Here is a 15831-nt window from a genome sequence, read left to right as displayed (position 1 = left end):
GAGAGGAAAGGCGCGCTGCCGTGTTCTCTAATTTTAGGGATTTGAAAAAAAAAACTTAATTGGTGAATGGAGAAGTGAATGAGAGAGAGAAGTCCGATTTGAGGGGGATTGGAGTCACCCCGGGCGCGAAATCGGCGGAGAGGCCGTGAGGTAGAGGCGATTTCGCCGGAGAAGAGGCGTGAGAAGAGGAGAACTCACCGCTGCTTTTTCTCAGTTTGGGAAAATTCTAATTGGAAATTTTGGGGAATGAGCAAATGAATGATGTTTAGAGGGAGTTGACCGATAGGAGTATATAATTGGACTAATTCCAATTTAAATTGTTGGGCCACTACTAATTTCTAGATTGGGGCCAAAGGAATTAATTCTACACATGAGCTGAAATTAAAGAATTGGGCCAAGTATCATTATTTATTCGAAAGATTTGGAGAGTAAAGAAATTGTAATTCAGTTGAAGAAGTGGGCCGAGAATTATTTAAGCTTGGATGGACATGAATAATTGTAGATGAACCACAATTTAATCTAGCTTGGGCCTAAATGAATTAAATGGAGTGATGGGATATTACTATTTAATTAGTGGGCCAAGAGATTTATTGTTTGGGCCAAGATTTAATTATGAGAAGTTGGAATTATTTAGGAATTGAGATGGAGCTCAATTAATTAATTTCCAAATAATTTAGATTCCGGAAAAATAAAGTAGTAAGGTGGGAGACGCGAAAGCCGACCGGCGTCGCCCCGCGACGCCATGGGCGGCCTTAAGAAAAATCCGAAGAAAAGAATTTTGGAAGAGACTTTCCAAGAATTTCCTATTCTTGTAAATAAGGGCCGAGTATTCGTTTAGAGAAAATAGAATTTCTCCAAAGTTAATAAAGAGAATAAATAAACTCTGCAGAGTAGTAAAGCCGAGGTAGGATTAAGAAAAATCCTATAAGCCGAGACTGAGATATAGGTGCTATCCAATATGATGCATGCATTCTTTCTAAAGAGAAATAATTCAAGTATTAATTAGCGTGCTACGCTATTTATTTTCAAGGGATAAATTGCTCGAGGGCGAGTGAGGCCAAAGCGAGTAATTGAGTTGAGACATAAGCATATCAGGTGGGCTTTCTTTTAATATCCAGCACTATAGTATGGATATAAAGCAAATACTTTTGAAGATATGAAAAATCATTTTCTCAAAATGAACCAGTGATTATTTTTAAAGTTGTTGTCATGCCATAAAATGTTTGTTTTGAGGCCTATCTGTTGGGGTAATAGCCCGCGGGTTTTGGCGATGCCAGCCCGAGTTTAACGAATTCGGTTCCCAATAGGACCGCAAATCCTGTTCAGAATAACGTGCACGAGAGCCGTGAGCCATCAACGGTTGTCCGGCGATGTGTCCGCTGAAGGTGGCTACCTTCATGGTACACGATTCTCAGATAAGGCGAGGATCCAAAAGAACTTAGATTGATCAATCGAACTTTTAGCTCACAAAAAGAATTTAGTATGCTCGGGCCTTTTAAGAAAAACCCTCGTGTGATACTGTGGATGGATGACAACTATATAATGTATGTTTTGTTTTCGGCATGTGTCCACTGAGTACTCCTGTACTCAGCCCTGCATGTATTTATAAATGTGCAGGTTGAACGTCAAGAGGATGGAGAAATGATCGGAGTCGATGCTACTAAATAATCAAGTGGATCTTTTCACGATTCGTGTCTTAATACACGAAGTCGTCTAGTATGGACTTATTCCACTGCTCTTTTGTGAAGTGAGACATCTTAGAATCTCACCTTCGAACTTTGATTTATTGATGTAATGTTTATTCTAGTTCTAAGACCATGTAATGGTACATTTGACTTCTATTCTATGATATGATCGACTTGGCCTTTGGGCATATTCACAAGTTCTTTTCCCTTTTCTTTCCCCGTTTTTTTAATCCCTCTCATTAGTCGCGATTTACCCGCTTTCGCTATCCTTAGCAAAGTGCGGTCGTGACAAGTGGAATGGGAGGGGTGACTCAACTTTATTTTACCCAAATAATACCCGCAAGTGTACGGTGTTATCGTAGCAAACAACAAGCAAGAGTATATCGTATCCCACAGAGACAATTTAGTGTAAACCTAAGTACCACGAACAAATTTCAACTACTATCCTACGATCGAGAATTTTGGTTTTAAACTAACAACTACTAAAAGCATATAAAATCAGAGATTAAAATAAGCACTTAAACAAGAAAACAATTAAGCAAGTTGTAGAAAATGATAGAGAAATATGCAGAATTCAAGGATCCGATGCACAACTCATAGCCTAACCCAATTGAAACCGATTTACCATTTAAAGTCTCTAGAATTGTTGAGTCAATCACAAATATAGATTAAACCCCCTCCCGAGGTGAGAAATCCGTAGATTAGGTGTAATAATTGAAGTCCCCTTCTAATTCTTAGACCTAACTCCTAATAGTTCGATTAGATTAAAGATCCCACTCAAAACCTCAACTCTCTCGAGTTTTATTGAATTAAGGTGTGAATTATTCTTCTTTCAAGGTTAAATATTTCATCTCCCGATTAATCTAAGAAACCCTACACTCTCAATTGGTGATCAAGCAATTGTTAGGAAAAAGCACAAGAATAATTCAAACAATTGCAAGCGCAAGATAAAAACGAAATCAATTGGATTAAAACTATAAATCAATGCATCTTCACCAAGAATTCTACATAAAAGATGTTTAGTTACTCATGTTCATGGTAGAAAACAAATAGAAACAAGGAAAAACAGTGGAAATAATGATGTGAATCGCAATTGGCGGAGGAATTGAAGCTTGAATCTTCAATCCACTTCCAAGAGTTCTTCACAAAGAGAGAGCGTGTGTTTTGTCGCTTGTCGAGAATGCCTAGAATTGACCTAATTCTTCCTTCTTATTTCCTCTTCAAAAAAATTGCGTTTCAGCTCTAAAAACGCCAAAATGACGGACCCGGCCGGGTGGGAATTCTTCGGTACTCTCTGGAGTCTCGCAGGCTTAATTACGCCACCCGGCCGGGTGGAATTATAGGGTAATAATTCACCCAGCCGGGTGAGATTTTCTGTACAGCGCAGTATTCGTATAACGGCCATAACTTCTTCTACCGAACTCCGATTGAGGCGTGCAAGATACACACGCGAAGATCTTTCGAAGACGAAGAGATTGATATGCATTAGGGGATGATTGGACTTCAAAATATCTAGTAAATATGATCTCAAACCAAGGCTGCTGCACATCCACATATTTTGTATCTTTTTCTACACATTCTTAACAAAATGGTCAACATACCAACATAATAGAGAAGTAGATATAAACACGCCTAATAATGACGAAATATGCTCAAATTCATACAAAACCACCCTCTAAAACCATGTAAAATCGAAGTATGTCAAGGAGCTAGTGATGACGTGGCAGACAGTTTTGTAGGAAGTCCTAGTGGGAGGGGCGCCACCGGAGACGCTCTAACAATACTTCAATTACTTTTTTTAAAATCTTTTTCTTACTTTATTAATTGTGTATTAAAACTTGTGTTGTTTCAAACATTGACTATTTTTTTAGAGACAGATAGTATGTAAGTTCCAAACCTTATTGGCTTAATGTAAATAGGAACCAAAAAAAAAATCAAGAACTCAAAGGGATGAAGAGACAAATGCACCAACCTATAAAAATATGGTCATTTTCCATTTTTGTCAATCCCATCAAAAATAACTTCTCATTATCCACTAACAATAGTCCAATAGCCGTCGATATCTTAAGCTATAAACAGATAAAAATATTAGTGCAAAAAGGAACAAAATAACCAGTTGGGATCACCTAATACTTTCCCTAATTCATCTCCTACTCCACCCCTCACAAACATAAATGACCATCAGCTCGTCTGCAGGGTGCTTCGGTTGTTGTGTGGATGGGGACGAGTGATCCGCGGAGTCCCTATCAGTCTATTACTCCCCCTGAGTTATTTTTTGTTCTAAGATTTCTCACTGAGCTTCCTCTTCAAAGATTATTGTGACATAAATTGATGCTAAAATTATAAATTTATTTATTAGCTTGCATACATAAAACATTATTGCCCAATTATTTGAATAAGACGAAACAAAAACAACAACGATTGACGCACAGCTAAGAAGACAAAGCAGAGGTCCACAAATCCACCATCTTCCCGAGCGCCGCAACCGAAGATCCCCCTTTGGCCATGGCTTCCCTCGCCTCCACACTCTTCTTCTCCACCTCCCTCCTCACCTCCTCCGCCCCCTCCATCAGCTCCACCACCCGCCTCTCCACCTCCTCCGCAGACACGAACCCCTCCTCATCCTCCACCACCCTCACAGCCACCTTCATGTCCTCCACCAACACCACCCTATTGAAGTGCTGCTCCGCGTACATCGGCCACGCCGCCATCGGCACCCCCGCGCACACCGCCTCCAGTATCGAGTTCCACCCGCAGTGCGTCACGAATCCCCCCACCGCCGCGTGCCCCAGCACCGCTACCTGCGGGGCCCACGACTTCACCACCATCCCCCTCTCCCCCGTCCGCTCCACGAACCCCTCCGGCAGCAGCTCCTCCAAATCCGGCTCCGGCGGCTTCAGATACCGCTTGCTCTTATCCTCCGTCGGCGGCGACCTCACCACCCACAAAAACCTCTTCCCGCTCCTCTCCAGCCCCACCGCCAGCTCCCTCAGCTGAGCCGCGGATAACAATCCTAAACTGCCAAAACATATGTATACGACGCTCTTACTAGGCTGCTTATCCAGCCATTTCATACACTCGACCTCATTATACTCTTCTCGCTGGTTCTCAGTGTTCAAGAGCGGTCCCACGCAGAACACTGGCGGTGTGTTCCCGCCAGGGTTGCACATCCCTTCCCGGATCGCTTGAAGAGGCTTAGGTTCTAAGCTTTCAAATGTATTGACGATCAAACCAGCCGAGTTGGGTATTTCAATGGAGAAATCAAGGAAGTTTTGATACTCTGACGATGTCCGGTCGAGCATCGGCCTTAACATATCCGACGAAGGGATGGGAGGGACGCCGGGGGCATGCAGAAGCTGGTTCATGTCTTTGAAGCTTTGGGTGGTGGAGTTGTGGAGAATGGGGAAGTAGAGGAAGAAGGCGAGGATGTAGGCGCCGGAGGTGACAAAGAAGTAGGTGGGGATATGGAACTCGGCGGCGATGGGGAGGGAGCTGGTGCAGAAGAAGTCGATGATGAAGGCGGAGATGGGGGTGGCGCGGGAGAGGGAGTCGAGGGCGGAGCGGACGTGTGGGGTGCTGCGGTGGAGGAGCTCGAAGATGACGGCCTCCATGGAGGGGAAGGAGTGGAGGTCGAGAGAAATGGTGGGGAGATGATGGAAGGAGATGGAGGGGACGGTGGCGGAGATGTGGCGGACGTAGTCCATGGTGGAGCCGGTGTTGAAGGAGGGAGGGGAGATGAGGACGGTGATGGATAAGGAGGGGTGGTGGTGGAGGATGAATTTTCCGAGCTCCACCATGGATACAAGGTGGCCCATTCCTGGAGATGGGTAGAGGACTATTGTTGGACTTGTCATCTCAATTTCTTGATGTTTCCTTCTCATCTAACTTCATTTCTCCTTACATAAAAGGGAGAGGAGAGAGAAAAGTGTGGAATAAAGAATGCAATCAAGTAAAATATGAAATCATACCTAATTGAAGAACTTAAAAGAGATACTTTATGACCGTTGTAATGTGGTCAAGTTTTGCTACCATATTAGTAAATAGGATATGGACTGCTTAACACTAATATATTGTGGAACACCAATAATGACCACAATTTCCACATTTCTTGCCTAATAGGAGTATAAACCAATCAGTTTTTCGTGGCTTGTCTGGATAAGCGAACAAACCAAACCCATGCCAGCGCAAGCAGTGACCTGTATACTACGCACTTTGTCCTATATGTTAACTTGTAGTGTCAGACTCGTTATAGGAATTGTCAGAAAATTCAAAATAAATTTCTCTTACTCAAAAGTGTGAAAGTTCAAAACAACAAAAGTAAGGAATAGTACTTTGGAACAAGTTTCCACTCGCCCATAAAAAAATTTATCATCTTGGAACAAATATGAGGTGAATTGTGTGGTGGAAAGTGGTAATTTTTGGTGGAGGAAGGAATATTACTAAGAAGAAAACACCATTAACCAAAATATTTTTCTTTAAACAGTATATTCTTCAATTGATACAACCAACTACTTTTTTCTCACTCCAATTAAATATTCAACTCTCTTTCTTTCTCCATTTAAAATTACATCCACTATTTCTCTCTCTAATTAACTACATTAACCAACAACTCCTAAAATTCCGTGCCGACTAAGAAGTGTGTCATCTTAGCCGAAGGGAGTACTACACAAAGATAGCAAGAGAAATCAAGAGGAAAACATGCAAACACAGAGCGGTGCATCTTACATATATCTATAAGAAATTCACACACAACTCAAGTTTGTGAAGGCAGATCGATCTCAAGTTGGATCTGGGAAAATATATAAACAAGTTCAATCACAATCTGTAACTAAGTTATTCATGTTGTGAAAGCATGTAAGATGATCAAAGATTTTAATATTCCCATTTCTTCAACTCCATACCGTCAGGAGGGCTTCCTTCTACCTTCTTGCCGCCCACTTCTTTCCAGTTTGTCGATAGCACTGTCCCGTTTGACTCAACCTATGGTAATTTGGCACCAGAACAAAATGCATTAACGATGTTTCTGCAATATGAACAGCTGAATTTGCAGAAAGAACGTGACTACTCATGAGGAAAGGGATAGCGGTTCTTACAAAAGATTTGCTCATTGCTCGTTTTGTGTCTTCGTCAGCATCAAGGTAAATGTCTCTGAAAAATTTGTTCAGAGCTGCATCACCATCAAGTTTCTCATCCTTTTCCTGACATATAACAAGAATATAAATCATGTGTCCGAGAAACAGGGATGTATGTGAATTCATATAAGTTCAAAGCAAAAGAGACCAGCAAAAGTAGCTAATTTCTAATTTCCAACTTGCAAACCTCTTTTTTCATTTCAGCTTCCAGTTTATCCCAATCTACTCCTTTCGGTTTGGAGGAAGGATAAGAGGGTTTGCTGACTGTTGAACAGAAGAGGAAAGTAAGGCTCGAACTTAAGTTCCATGCTAACTACAAAAGGAAAGACATTTCGGGAAAGACATCTACCTGATAATACAGTAGCTTTTTGTACAACTGCGACGTCCTTGTTAAATTCAAGGGAAGTCCAATGTGTAGAGTCAGCTTTGGCAAGTCGGATTTCAATTTTTGTAGACATGACACTGTATCTACATTTCGCAGGAAATATCTGTTCGACAAGTATATTAAATCAGACGACGGGTGCATTTATAATGTTTGAAGCAGTACACTAGACTGCACAGCCCCAATAGGAAAAGTTTGTATCATCAGCCCCAAGCCTCCGAAAGATGTTCCTCTCACAATCATGTCACAAGATATTTGCCGAAGCAATCGAATAGCAGCATTTGCTGATTTACCTTTCCAAATAAGCGAGGCTGAAAACGATATGCTTCTTCACCAGGCAACTCGATGGTGACACTAAGCTGGATATCAATCAAGGACAAAAAGGAGTTGTCATGCAAGCAAAAGTTAATAAACAACTGAAATTAAGAACACAGCAAAAACTGCTAGCTCATGCAACTCGTACTATTTGTTCACCAAAGTCAATGACTATGCTGTTAGCTGGTATGCCCTTTGCAAATATAGTTACCACCACTTCTTCTGGTTTCTGATAAAATTCATGCCTGCAGAATATGTAAAGAACAATCCCAAACTGTGAAGAACCGGATATAATTAAGTAAAATATTATTCAATGCCAGGACAAGCTTTTGACAACTCTCATGAGTACTTTTATTTTGAGAAAATGAGTGACAACAATGAGTTTCAAACTTCCCCTAAAAAATAACAAAAACCGAGAGCCAAAAACATAGTAGCTCAATCACATGACTGAATTACCTGTATTTTGTTTTGGAGGTTGACACTGTAATGGCTGTTCCTTGATTGGCTAAGCCAACTGACGGTAAATTATTAGGAGCAGCAACAATTGGAGCTTTGTCAACTAATCCCGTAGAAAACTCAGCAGCTTCCTCTGAAAAACAGAAAACAATTAACATGTAAATCACACAGAGTACAAATGTGCACTGAAAAATCAATAATTTACAGCCCAACAGTAAAGGAAAATAGCAAACTGCTAAAGAAATTCACGTCAACAGCATAACAAGAATACTGAACCCAAGAATTATAGGTCTAACAATGGTGTCATAAACAATAGTATTAAAAAAGCTTAACTAATTATAGCAAAAAAAGCAAAATTTCACCGAAATCAGCTACAAGCATGTAGAAGAAACATTTCCCCTATCTGTGCTCCAAAAGCAGAGTTGTAACTCAAACTACTGCCATGAGCAAATGATAATCAAGCAAACAAGTCAACAACAAAAAATTTGTTAACTAAAAGGTACGGAGTACAATTTAAGGGCTTGAAACAGAAGCCCAAAAGTGGAAATGCCTGACAAATAACAGTAAAGAACCTAATGCATGTGGCATCTTTTATTAATAAGAAATTCCTCTAAGAGGAAGCCATACCTCCAAGGTACTAGCCCACACTCAGCATTATATATAAGAAAATCAAGAAAAAAAGAAACCAAATCATGAAAATAGTGGATACACTCACATGCACTACCAACACAAAATCATAAAAAGGGGTCCATGAAGGTAGACTTCATGAGGATCTCGAGCAGGTTAGGAAAACTCAGTATTGCGTATAGCAAGTGTGTCGAATTGACAAAGATAACCAGACAGCGAACCAACGCACTTAATATTTCATGAACAAGTTGACCTCAATATATGATTGATGGCACTGTGATATTGTTTCCAGAAGCCAATTCAAGAAATTCTAGTTTAATGCAGCATGGAAACGTATTAAGAAACGAGAAAGTTCACATGCTTGATGTTCTGCGAAGCAAAAATACCTGCTATGCGCTTGTCACATTCTTTGATAAACTTAGTAAACCTGGAGTCATTAGGCGCCAAGGAAGCACCAGTTTCCAAGGCAGCCTTAGCAGTCTGATATTCTTCAAGCTCGATACATGCCAAACTATACAAAGAACACAAAATCTGCACTTAGATAGATAACTTTGGAGAGAGGAACAATAATACCTATTACATGATTACATGTACACATCTATGATTATATCAAATTTACTAGTATCAAATAGTAGTAATCATTGATTGAGCAACATGTAGCACAAAAACTGACGAAAGTGCAGACAGTTGTTTTTAGTGACTCAAACCAAACTGGCCATATATCAAAAGAAAAGTTTAAAAGAAATTTTTTTTTTTGGGGAAAAAAGATCAAAAAATGTCAGGTGATTATAGTATAGTCGAACCCAATTTTCTGCATGAATAGTGCCTATGGCCATTTCAGTTTCCTTTTTCTGCATAGGAATTAAGAATGCTCACTGGAATAAGCAGCCATTTGACAATAGCTACAGAATACATCTACTCCAGAAAGGTGGTACATAAACTAATTGGTAGACTTCCAACCAGTTTTACTAGAAACAGCACACTAGAGCCAACCAAGCAGGCAGCCATAAAGGCTGCAATGCTGGCATCTAATAAATGGGCAAGGTGCATACATGCATGGAGGAGTTAGCATTTTCTGCTGCAAACAGACTGGTTGGATACCTTTTAATAACTTCCATTAAATTATTTTGAGCAAATATAAAGAAAAAATTGTCATACTGGAGTCCATTATGATGTTGCTGAAGATAAAGGAAGTCCATAATTATTGGCATTGTAATGATTAAAACCTTCCCAGATGATCTAAAATATCAAAAAGGCTATTCAGAAAGGATCTGTAGCGTGCTTAAACAGTACGTGTTTCGTGTGAAAACATTTATAAATTGAGTAGGAAAAGAAAAATTCCTAGAGGCCAATTTTTATTCAAAAGACAGAAACAAGAAAGCAACTCCAGTCATGGACTCTTGGGATAGGAGTAACTCAGAACAAACATAATCTGCACTAAGAATACCATAGAAAAAGGACCAGCAGAAGGAAGGGGGCTATAGAGTTAAATGCTAATAAAATTAAAACAAAACACATGTGCAAAGTGTTGGTAAATTGATTTACATGCAATGCACATGTATAGTAATGACACGAAGTTTTTACATTTACTTTCAACTTCATTTCATATTTTAGGAGCACTTCCTTGTTCTGAATTAACTGGAATCATGGATTCCTAATCAAACATGCATATATCAAATCCAGTGTCTTCCCGATGTATAACTTGACGAGTAATTTAGCTTCCATTAAATAGGCATTCCAAAATCATAAGTTCATAACTTTTTCAATCCTAGTCCTCTTATAGAACTCACCCTTTACGCAGATAAGCTTTAGACATTGAATGATCCAACTCAATTGCTTTATTTGCATCAGCAACAGCCTCTGCTCACCAAATAATTAAAGAACATCACTAATAACCTCAAAAAAAGCTTTGTCGAATATCAGCAATAAATATAAAAAGCAACTTGACTTCTGAATACGACAAGACACAATCTTGCGCACGCATTGAGAATAAATTTATCGCGGAATTAAAACCGTCCACGACAACACCAGAAATTCATTTGGAAGCAATAAGTCATTGCCTTAGATTAAAAACTAGAAATATCAACAGCTATCGTTAACTGATTTCAAAGTCAATTAAGTGCAAATTTAAGAACTAGAATTGCATCTTTTCAAGAGAATGACATATCTTCAAGTGCAAAACTGCCAATGCACTCAAAATCCCCAAGGCTTCAACAACCCAACTCGTTCTATCATGTTTCGGGTCAACAAACCAGAAAACATCCCAATCACATTTATATAAAATTAAACTCCAATAGAGCCGAACTACTTCCCTTTTCTATACACATTTACTGTCCACCGCAGGCAGCCCCAAACCATAAACCCCTACCGATAAAAGAGGGCGAATATAAAATGACAATTCTACAGTAATTGTTGCAATCAATAGCACAACTCAACTCCATTAAACTCGGAGAGTTCTCAGAAATAGCAGTATAAACGAAAGATTTGATAATTGCTTCTAGTATTTGAGATTACCAGTGAAGTTTCGGAGTTTGATATTGGCTTGAGCGCGGTCTGCGAAGAGCTCGGCGGCGGTAGGGCTCAGCGCAATGGCTTCAGTGTAGAGGTCAACGGCGAGCTCGAAGTGGTCATCGATGAAAGCCTCTTTCGCCTTCCTCTCCAGATCGGAAGACGCCATTGATGGGGATTATCTCCAAACTGTGGATTGATTAGTGAATGAAGAGTAGACGACGACTTGCGGAGATATGCATTTACATATAGGTATCTGTATGTCTATTAGCCACTCATTAACAGTTTTTTGTAATTAGTGCAAATTTAAAGGGGTGTAATTGGTAATTTCACACCGAAAGTGCAAATACAGTTAGATCTTGCAAAATTGGGCTGCAATAAAAATACGTAGTAGTACTAATTTATTTTGTCATTTTTGTACACCCTTTTAAGTGTAATTAAATCTTGCAAAATTAAAGAATAGTACAGTATACTAATGGGCAGCAATAAAACTAACTTATTCTGTCATTTTTGTACATTCACCCTTTTAACTTTAAGTCTAATTATACCTTTATTTATTTATTGTTTATGCTACAACAAAACGGTAGCGTTTTCTTGTTTTTTTTTTTTTAATTCTCTTAGTACACGAACTAAGATCCATTTTGCTATTTTGAGTTGTCAACAAATTAAACAACTCGCCGGTAATTGGATTTTCTTTATATTGGTTAGTGAAAATTTCTTGGATGCATACACCATACTACCATACATTGAAACAGTAACAATTTTGTTGTTGATCAAATCACACTTCCATTGGGCTAAATAAATGGGCCCTTTTAGACTACAGTACAGGCATTGTCAATGGGGAGAAGAGGCTGGATGGATGCCTACATTCTTTTTTCTCATTTAACAATTCATATTGATAATAATTCACAGTTCACAATAAATAATTGATATATTAAAGTATTGTTAATTAGTACAAATTAAAACATTAAATTCATATACAAAAATTAATTCTGTATCTTTTATGTTTTTATCAATGAAACCACAAATTAGATTAGTGTGTTGAATGCCAAATTAGTTTATAGTAGTATCAGTCCAGAAATTTAAAACCAAAAAAGTTCTCCATAGTAATCTAATGTATTACAAATAATCTACAAAAGGAGGAGCAAATAATGCCAAAGAACAGGAGCTATGAGGACAAGACAAAATCTGTTAATAATGTATGATATCTTGGTAATAAAAAGTGGGCAAAATGAAAGGCTTCCACCTGCTATCTTTGGGAATAAATTAACATTAATATAAATAAATTAGTGGGGATTAGAATATTATAAACGGACAAAAGAGGGATCTTTGGATTTGAGTGGGTAAATTAGTGTTGTCTCCTTCGTGAAAACCGTGTGATTCCCCACTCTATATATTCGATTTGATGCCTGCTCCCAAAACATTCTATTAATCTATTCAATTTCGTTTGTATGAATTGTACTTTCTCTATTCAACAATTGTTAATTTTACATGGAGTATTATTTTCGTATTGTTTATGTAAAGTTATAAGTCGTCTAATTTTTTAGTTTCAAATGCCTGGATTGAGTTATGAGCACCTCTCTTTTGTAATTCGACAAACCACTTCTTGCATGTGGAGCAAAAAATCTTCTAAAATTTGAAACATCAAAAGTGGTTTGAGGACATCATCTTGTGTATGTAATTTGAGAGACAATAACTTAGTTTTGAGATCATCTCGTTAGTAGAAAAAACTGAGTTATGAACATTGCCCATATGAGTTTGATAAGCTTCTGACTTTGTCTTATCATTGTCCATAATGATTATAACACATGTTACCTCCGTCCATCAAAATTTGTCCCACTTTGACCCGGCATGAGTTTTAAGACATGTAATGGAAAGTGGATTGAAAAAGTTAGTGGACTGTGGGTCCTACTTTTATATATTAGTTTTATAATAAAATGTGAGTAAGAATGAGTTAGTGGAATATGAGGTTCACTATCAAAAATGGTAAAAGTGAAATGAAACAAATTTTGGGGGACGGACGGAAATGGAAAAATGAGACAAATTTTGATGGACGGAGGTAGTACTACATATTAAACCCCACATATATTATTAATTAAATGCTCAATTTGTATTCATATAGATTTACTACAACGGATGATTTTGCCTTGAGCAAATGAAAAAGCTATGCATAGTAGTAGAATTATTTTTAAAAAGTAGTGGAATGCTCCGTATTAAGTTAAACAATAAGAATAAAGAAGAATATATAAAATTGAATGGAGGAATTCTAATGTAAATCTCCCCATAATTTATAGCACATGTACGGAGTATATCAATATAGTTATTGAAAATGGACTATAAGAGAAACAAAAATCACAATATTTGATATCATACCCATTTATAATGTGAATACTTTTCGAGGACTTTGCTCACTTATTTAAACTATACAATGAATAATTAAAGTAGTCTAATAAATAATTTTTTGAGGTGGCGGTGGTACATGTCGTCGACAAGTCCAAAAATAATCTCAGCAAATATTAATATACAAATTAGAAACAGATATTTAATGCTAAGATACAAATTAGAATATATTATAGTAGAAATATTTATGGAAGATAGATATTCCTTGTCCTTGATTCCTATGAATGTATCTAGAAATTAAAGATCAATGACTTCCTCCGCCACCGGCGTTGAATGTGGCGGCGGCGGATCCGGTGGGCGTCCACGGCGGTGAAGACATCAAACCAGGGGAAAACAAGTCCCCTCCGCCGCTGGAGTGACCATCGGAATCCTGAAATCCAGTGAACATGTCGTCATCATCGTTCATCATATCGCTCGGGATCATGATTATATTCTCGTCGTCGTCTCCGCCGCCGTCTTCCCCCTCGCCCATCTTCACGTCCTCGCTCTGCGCCGCACCTTCGCCTTCCACCGAGGGAGTCGCCGGCGAGAAACTCGCTACGGCCGCCGGCGACGAAGAGGAAGAAGCCGCAGCCGCCGACATCGGGCCCTTTTGAGACAAAAGCGCGCCATTTCCGCCCGGTTTAGGCCGCGGAGAAGCCAGCTTGGCGCGGGTGCTTCCGGCGAGCGAGCTCCGGTGAGTCGGGCGCGGGTGCGTGTGCTCGCCCGAGTACGAGACCACGAAGATCTCCGGGTCGTTCGGGCTCCGCTCCACCTGCTTTCTTGCGGCGCAGCCTTTCGATGTGCTGCACCGGTAGTAGTTTCTGTAATAACAACATTTCAAAATATTTAAAATAAATAATAAAAAATGTCCGTTCTTATCATGTTTTGTTTATTTATCTTTTCTGCTCGAACCTCGGATATGGAGAGCCTTTGATGGGTTTTTGGCCGTATTTTCGCCACGCCCATGAATCGGCGGAGAGCTCTTCTTGTGTCATTTGACGCACCATTTTCATCTGCTGGTTTTTCCTGTTTTAAATAATAAAATCAGTCATCCTTTACTTCGTTGAGATTTCTAGAGAGAGAGAGAAAAGGCTACCTTCTCCGTGGCCGAACTGGCGGCGGAATCGCGGCGGGATAATTTTGATGGGAAGAGCCTATGTGAAACCGTACATTTTCATGAATTGGCATATTCAATCGGAGCGGCGGCGGCTTGAACTGCATGAAATCTTGACGCGGCAGCGGCGGAGAGGGCATTACGCTGGCGGCGGCGACGGCGGAGGTTGGCGGTGGATCCTCGCCGCAGAATTCTTGGTAGATTTCTCGCAAACCTTGGAAAGGATCGTTTCCGACATTCACAGAAAAATCGAAGGGGTTTGGGCCGTTGTCATGGAAAGGTGGAAAAGGGGCATCGGTGGCGGCGGTGGTGGAGACTGTAGTGGTTGTTGAGCTGGCGGCGCAGCCTCTCACCACGGCGTGGAGATCCCAGTCATCATCCATCAGATCACTGCGTATGTACGAGGAAAGAAATGGTCTGATTTATTTTCTTGGCGCTGACTTTTAATTGTAAATAAAAACTATACTAGTGTGAGAGTTTTACTGTGCACTTATATAATGATAATGGTGTTTAGAGAGAGAGAAGAATGAGCATTCTCTACTTTTTGCCTTTTATCAGTTTGCAGCAAGATTTGTTAATCATTCATGCACAAGAAAAATCTTAGATTTTTTGCCCAAGCATAATTTTGTTTTAAAATAAAACATATGTCTATTATTTAAAATAGGGAATCTCATGTGCATGTATAGTTGCTAGGGTTTTATTAATGGTGTGGAATCTCTGGCCTTTAACATTGACTTTTGGAAATGTCAAAAAGGGGCCATTTTAAATCATGGAGTGATATTGGTGGCACCATAGCCATTTAATTATCCCATATTCTTTTTGCCCTTTTTTCATGGAATGGTGGCCATCTTTTCACAACTTGACTTAACACAACTCATAATGGGCAATAAGAATATGGGGTTGGTTTCAATCTTTAGGAACAAAGATCTTTTGTATATATGTGTGTTTTGGGTTTAATTAGTACCCCCAATCCAAATTTGTTATAATCAAGAATAGCAATTATATCAGTGAGTAGATTGATATGCCACAACTAATTATAGGGATATCACTAAAGTATTTTATTTTTTTCCCTAAAATGGATGTATTGGTGAATAGACAGTGTGTAGTGCTGGTATAGTAATCCAGATATGTAGAAGATTACAAATAATTACCCTAAAATTAGAAGGAGATCCTAGTAATATTAACAATATTATATGATAGAAATTAAAGAATAATCTTTTATGTTTGGAA

General features: G+C 39.1%; 3 protein-coding genes across 4 annotated transcripts; all 3 read right to left on the bottom strand.

Moving 5' to 3' along the window:
• Positions 1 to 4013: 4013 nt before the first annotated feature.
• On the bottom strand, positions 4014 to 6019 carry LOC125213245 (UDP-glycosyltransferase 88B1-like). Of its 2 annotated transcripts, none has more exons than XM_089066902.1 (2): positions 5654 to 6019; positions 4014 to 5581 (listed from the first exon to the last, which is right to left on the bottom strand). In XM_089066902.1, exon 2 carries the CDS (start codon positions 5564 to 5566, stop codon positions 4118 to 4120), a length of 1449 nt encoding a protein of 482 aa, XP_088923028.1. In that variant the 5' UTR covers positions 5567 to 5581; positions 5654 to 6019; the 3' UTR covers positions 4014 to 4117. The 2 variants fall into 2 exon arrangements, with proteins under 2 accessions (XP_088923028.1, XP_088923029.1); XM_089066903.1 differs by having other exon boundaries at positions 4014 to 4225; positions 4280 to 6015.
• A 365-nt stretch (positions 6020 to 6384) lies between these two features.
• On the bottom strand, positions 6385 to 11356 carry LOC125213246 (protein SGT1 homolog). Its single transcript, XM_048113679.2, has 10 exons — positions 11112 to 11356; positions 10388 to 10457; positions 8984 to 9108; positions 7971 to 8103; positions 7663 to 7759; positions 7493 to 7558; positions 7167 to 7305; positions 7005 to 7081; positions 6779 to 6883; positions 6385 to 6665 (listed from the first exon to the last, which is right to left on the bottom strand). The coding sequence occupies exons 1-10, from the start codon at positions 11272 to 11274 to the stop codon at positions 6558 to 6560; spliced, it is 1083 nt and encodes a 360-aa protein (XP_047969636.2). The 5' UTR covers positions 11275 to 11356; the 3' UTR covers positions 6385 to 6557.
• Positions 11357 to 13449: 2093 nt separating this feature from the next.
• On the bottom strand, positions 13450 to 15198 carry LOC125212933 (WRKY transcription factor 22-like). Its single transcript, XM_048113242.2, has 3 exons — positions 14584 to 15198; positions 14400 to 14513; positions 13450 to 14308 (listed from the first exon to the last, which is right to left on the bottom strand). Exons 1-3 carry the CDS (start codon positions 14982 to 14984, stop codon positions 13750 to 13752), a joined length of 1074 nt encoding a protein of 357 aa, XP_047969199.1. The 5' UTR covers positions 14985 to 15198; the 3' UTR covers positions 13450 to 13749.
• Between the last annotated feature and the right edge of the window lie 633 nt (positions 15199 to 15831).

This window comes from Salvia hispanica, chromosome 3 (genome assembly GCF_029641045.1).
Source record: "Salvia hispanica isolate PSC_SH4W2 chromosome 3, Shi_PSC_v1, whole genome shotgun sequence".
Lineage (NCBI taxonomy): Eukaryota > Viridiplantae > Streptophyta > Magnoliopsida > Lamiales > Lamiaceae > Salvia > Salvia hispanica.
The sequence above is the reverse complement of the archived record's forward strand: the minus strand, read 5'-3'. Positions and strand labels throughout refer to the sequence as shown.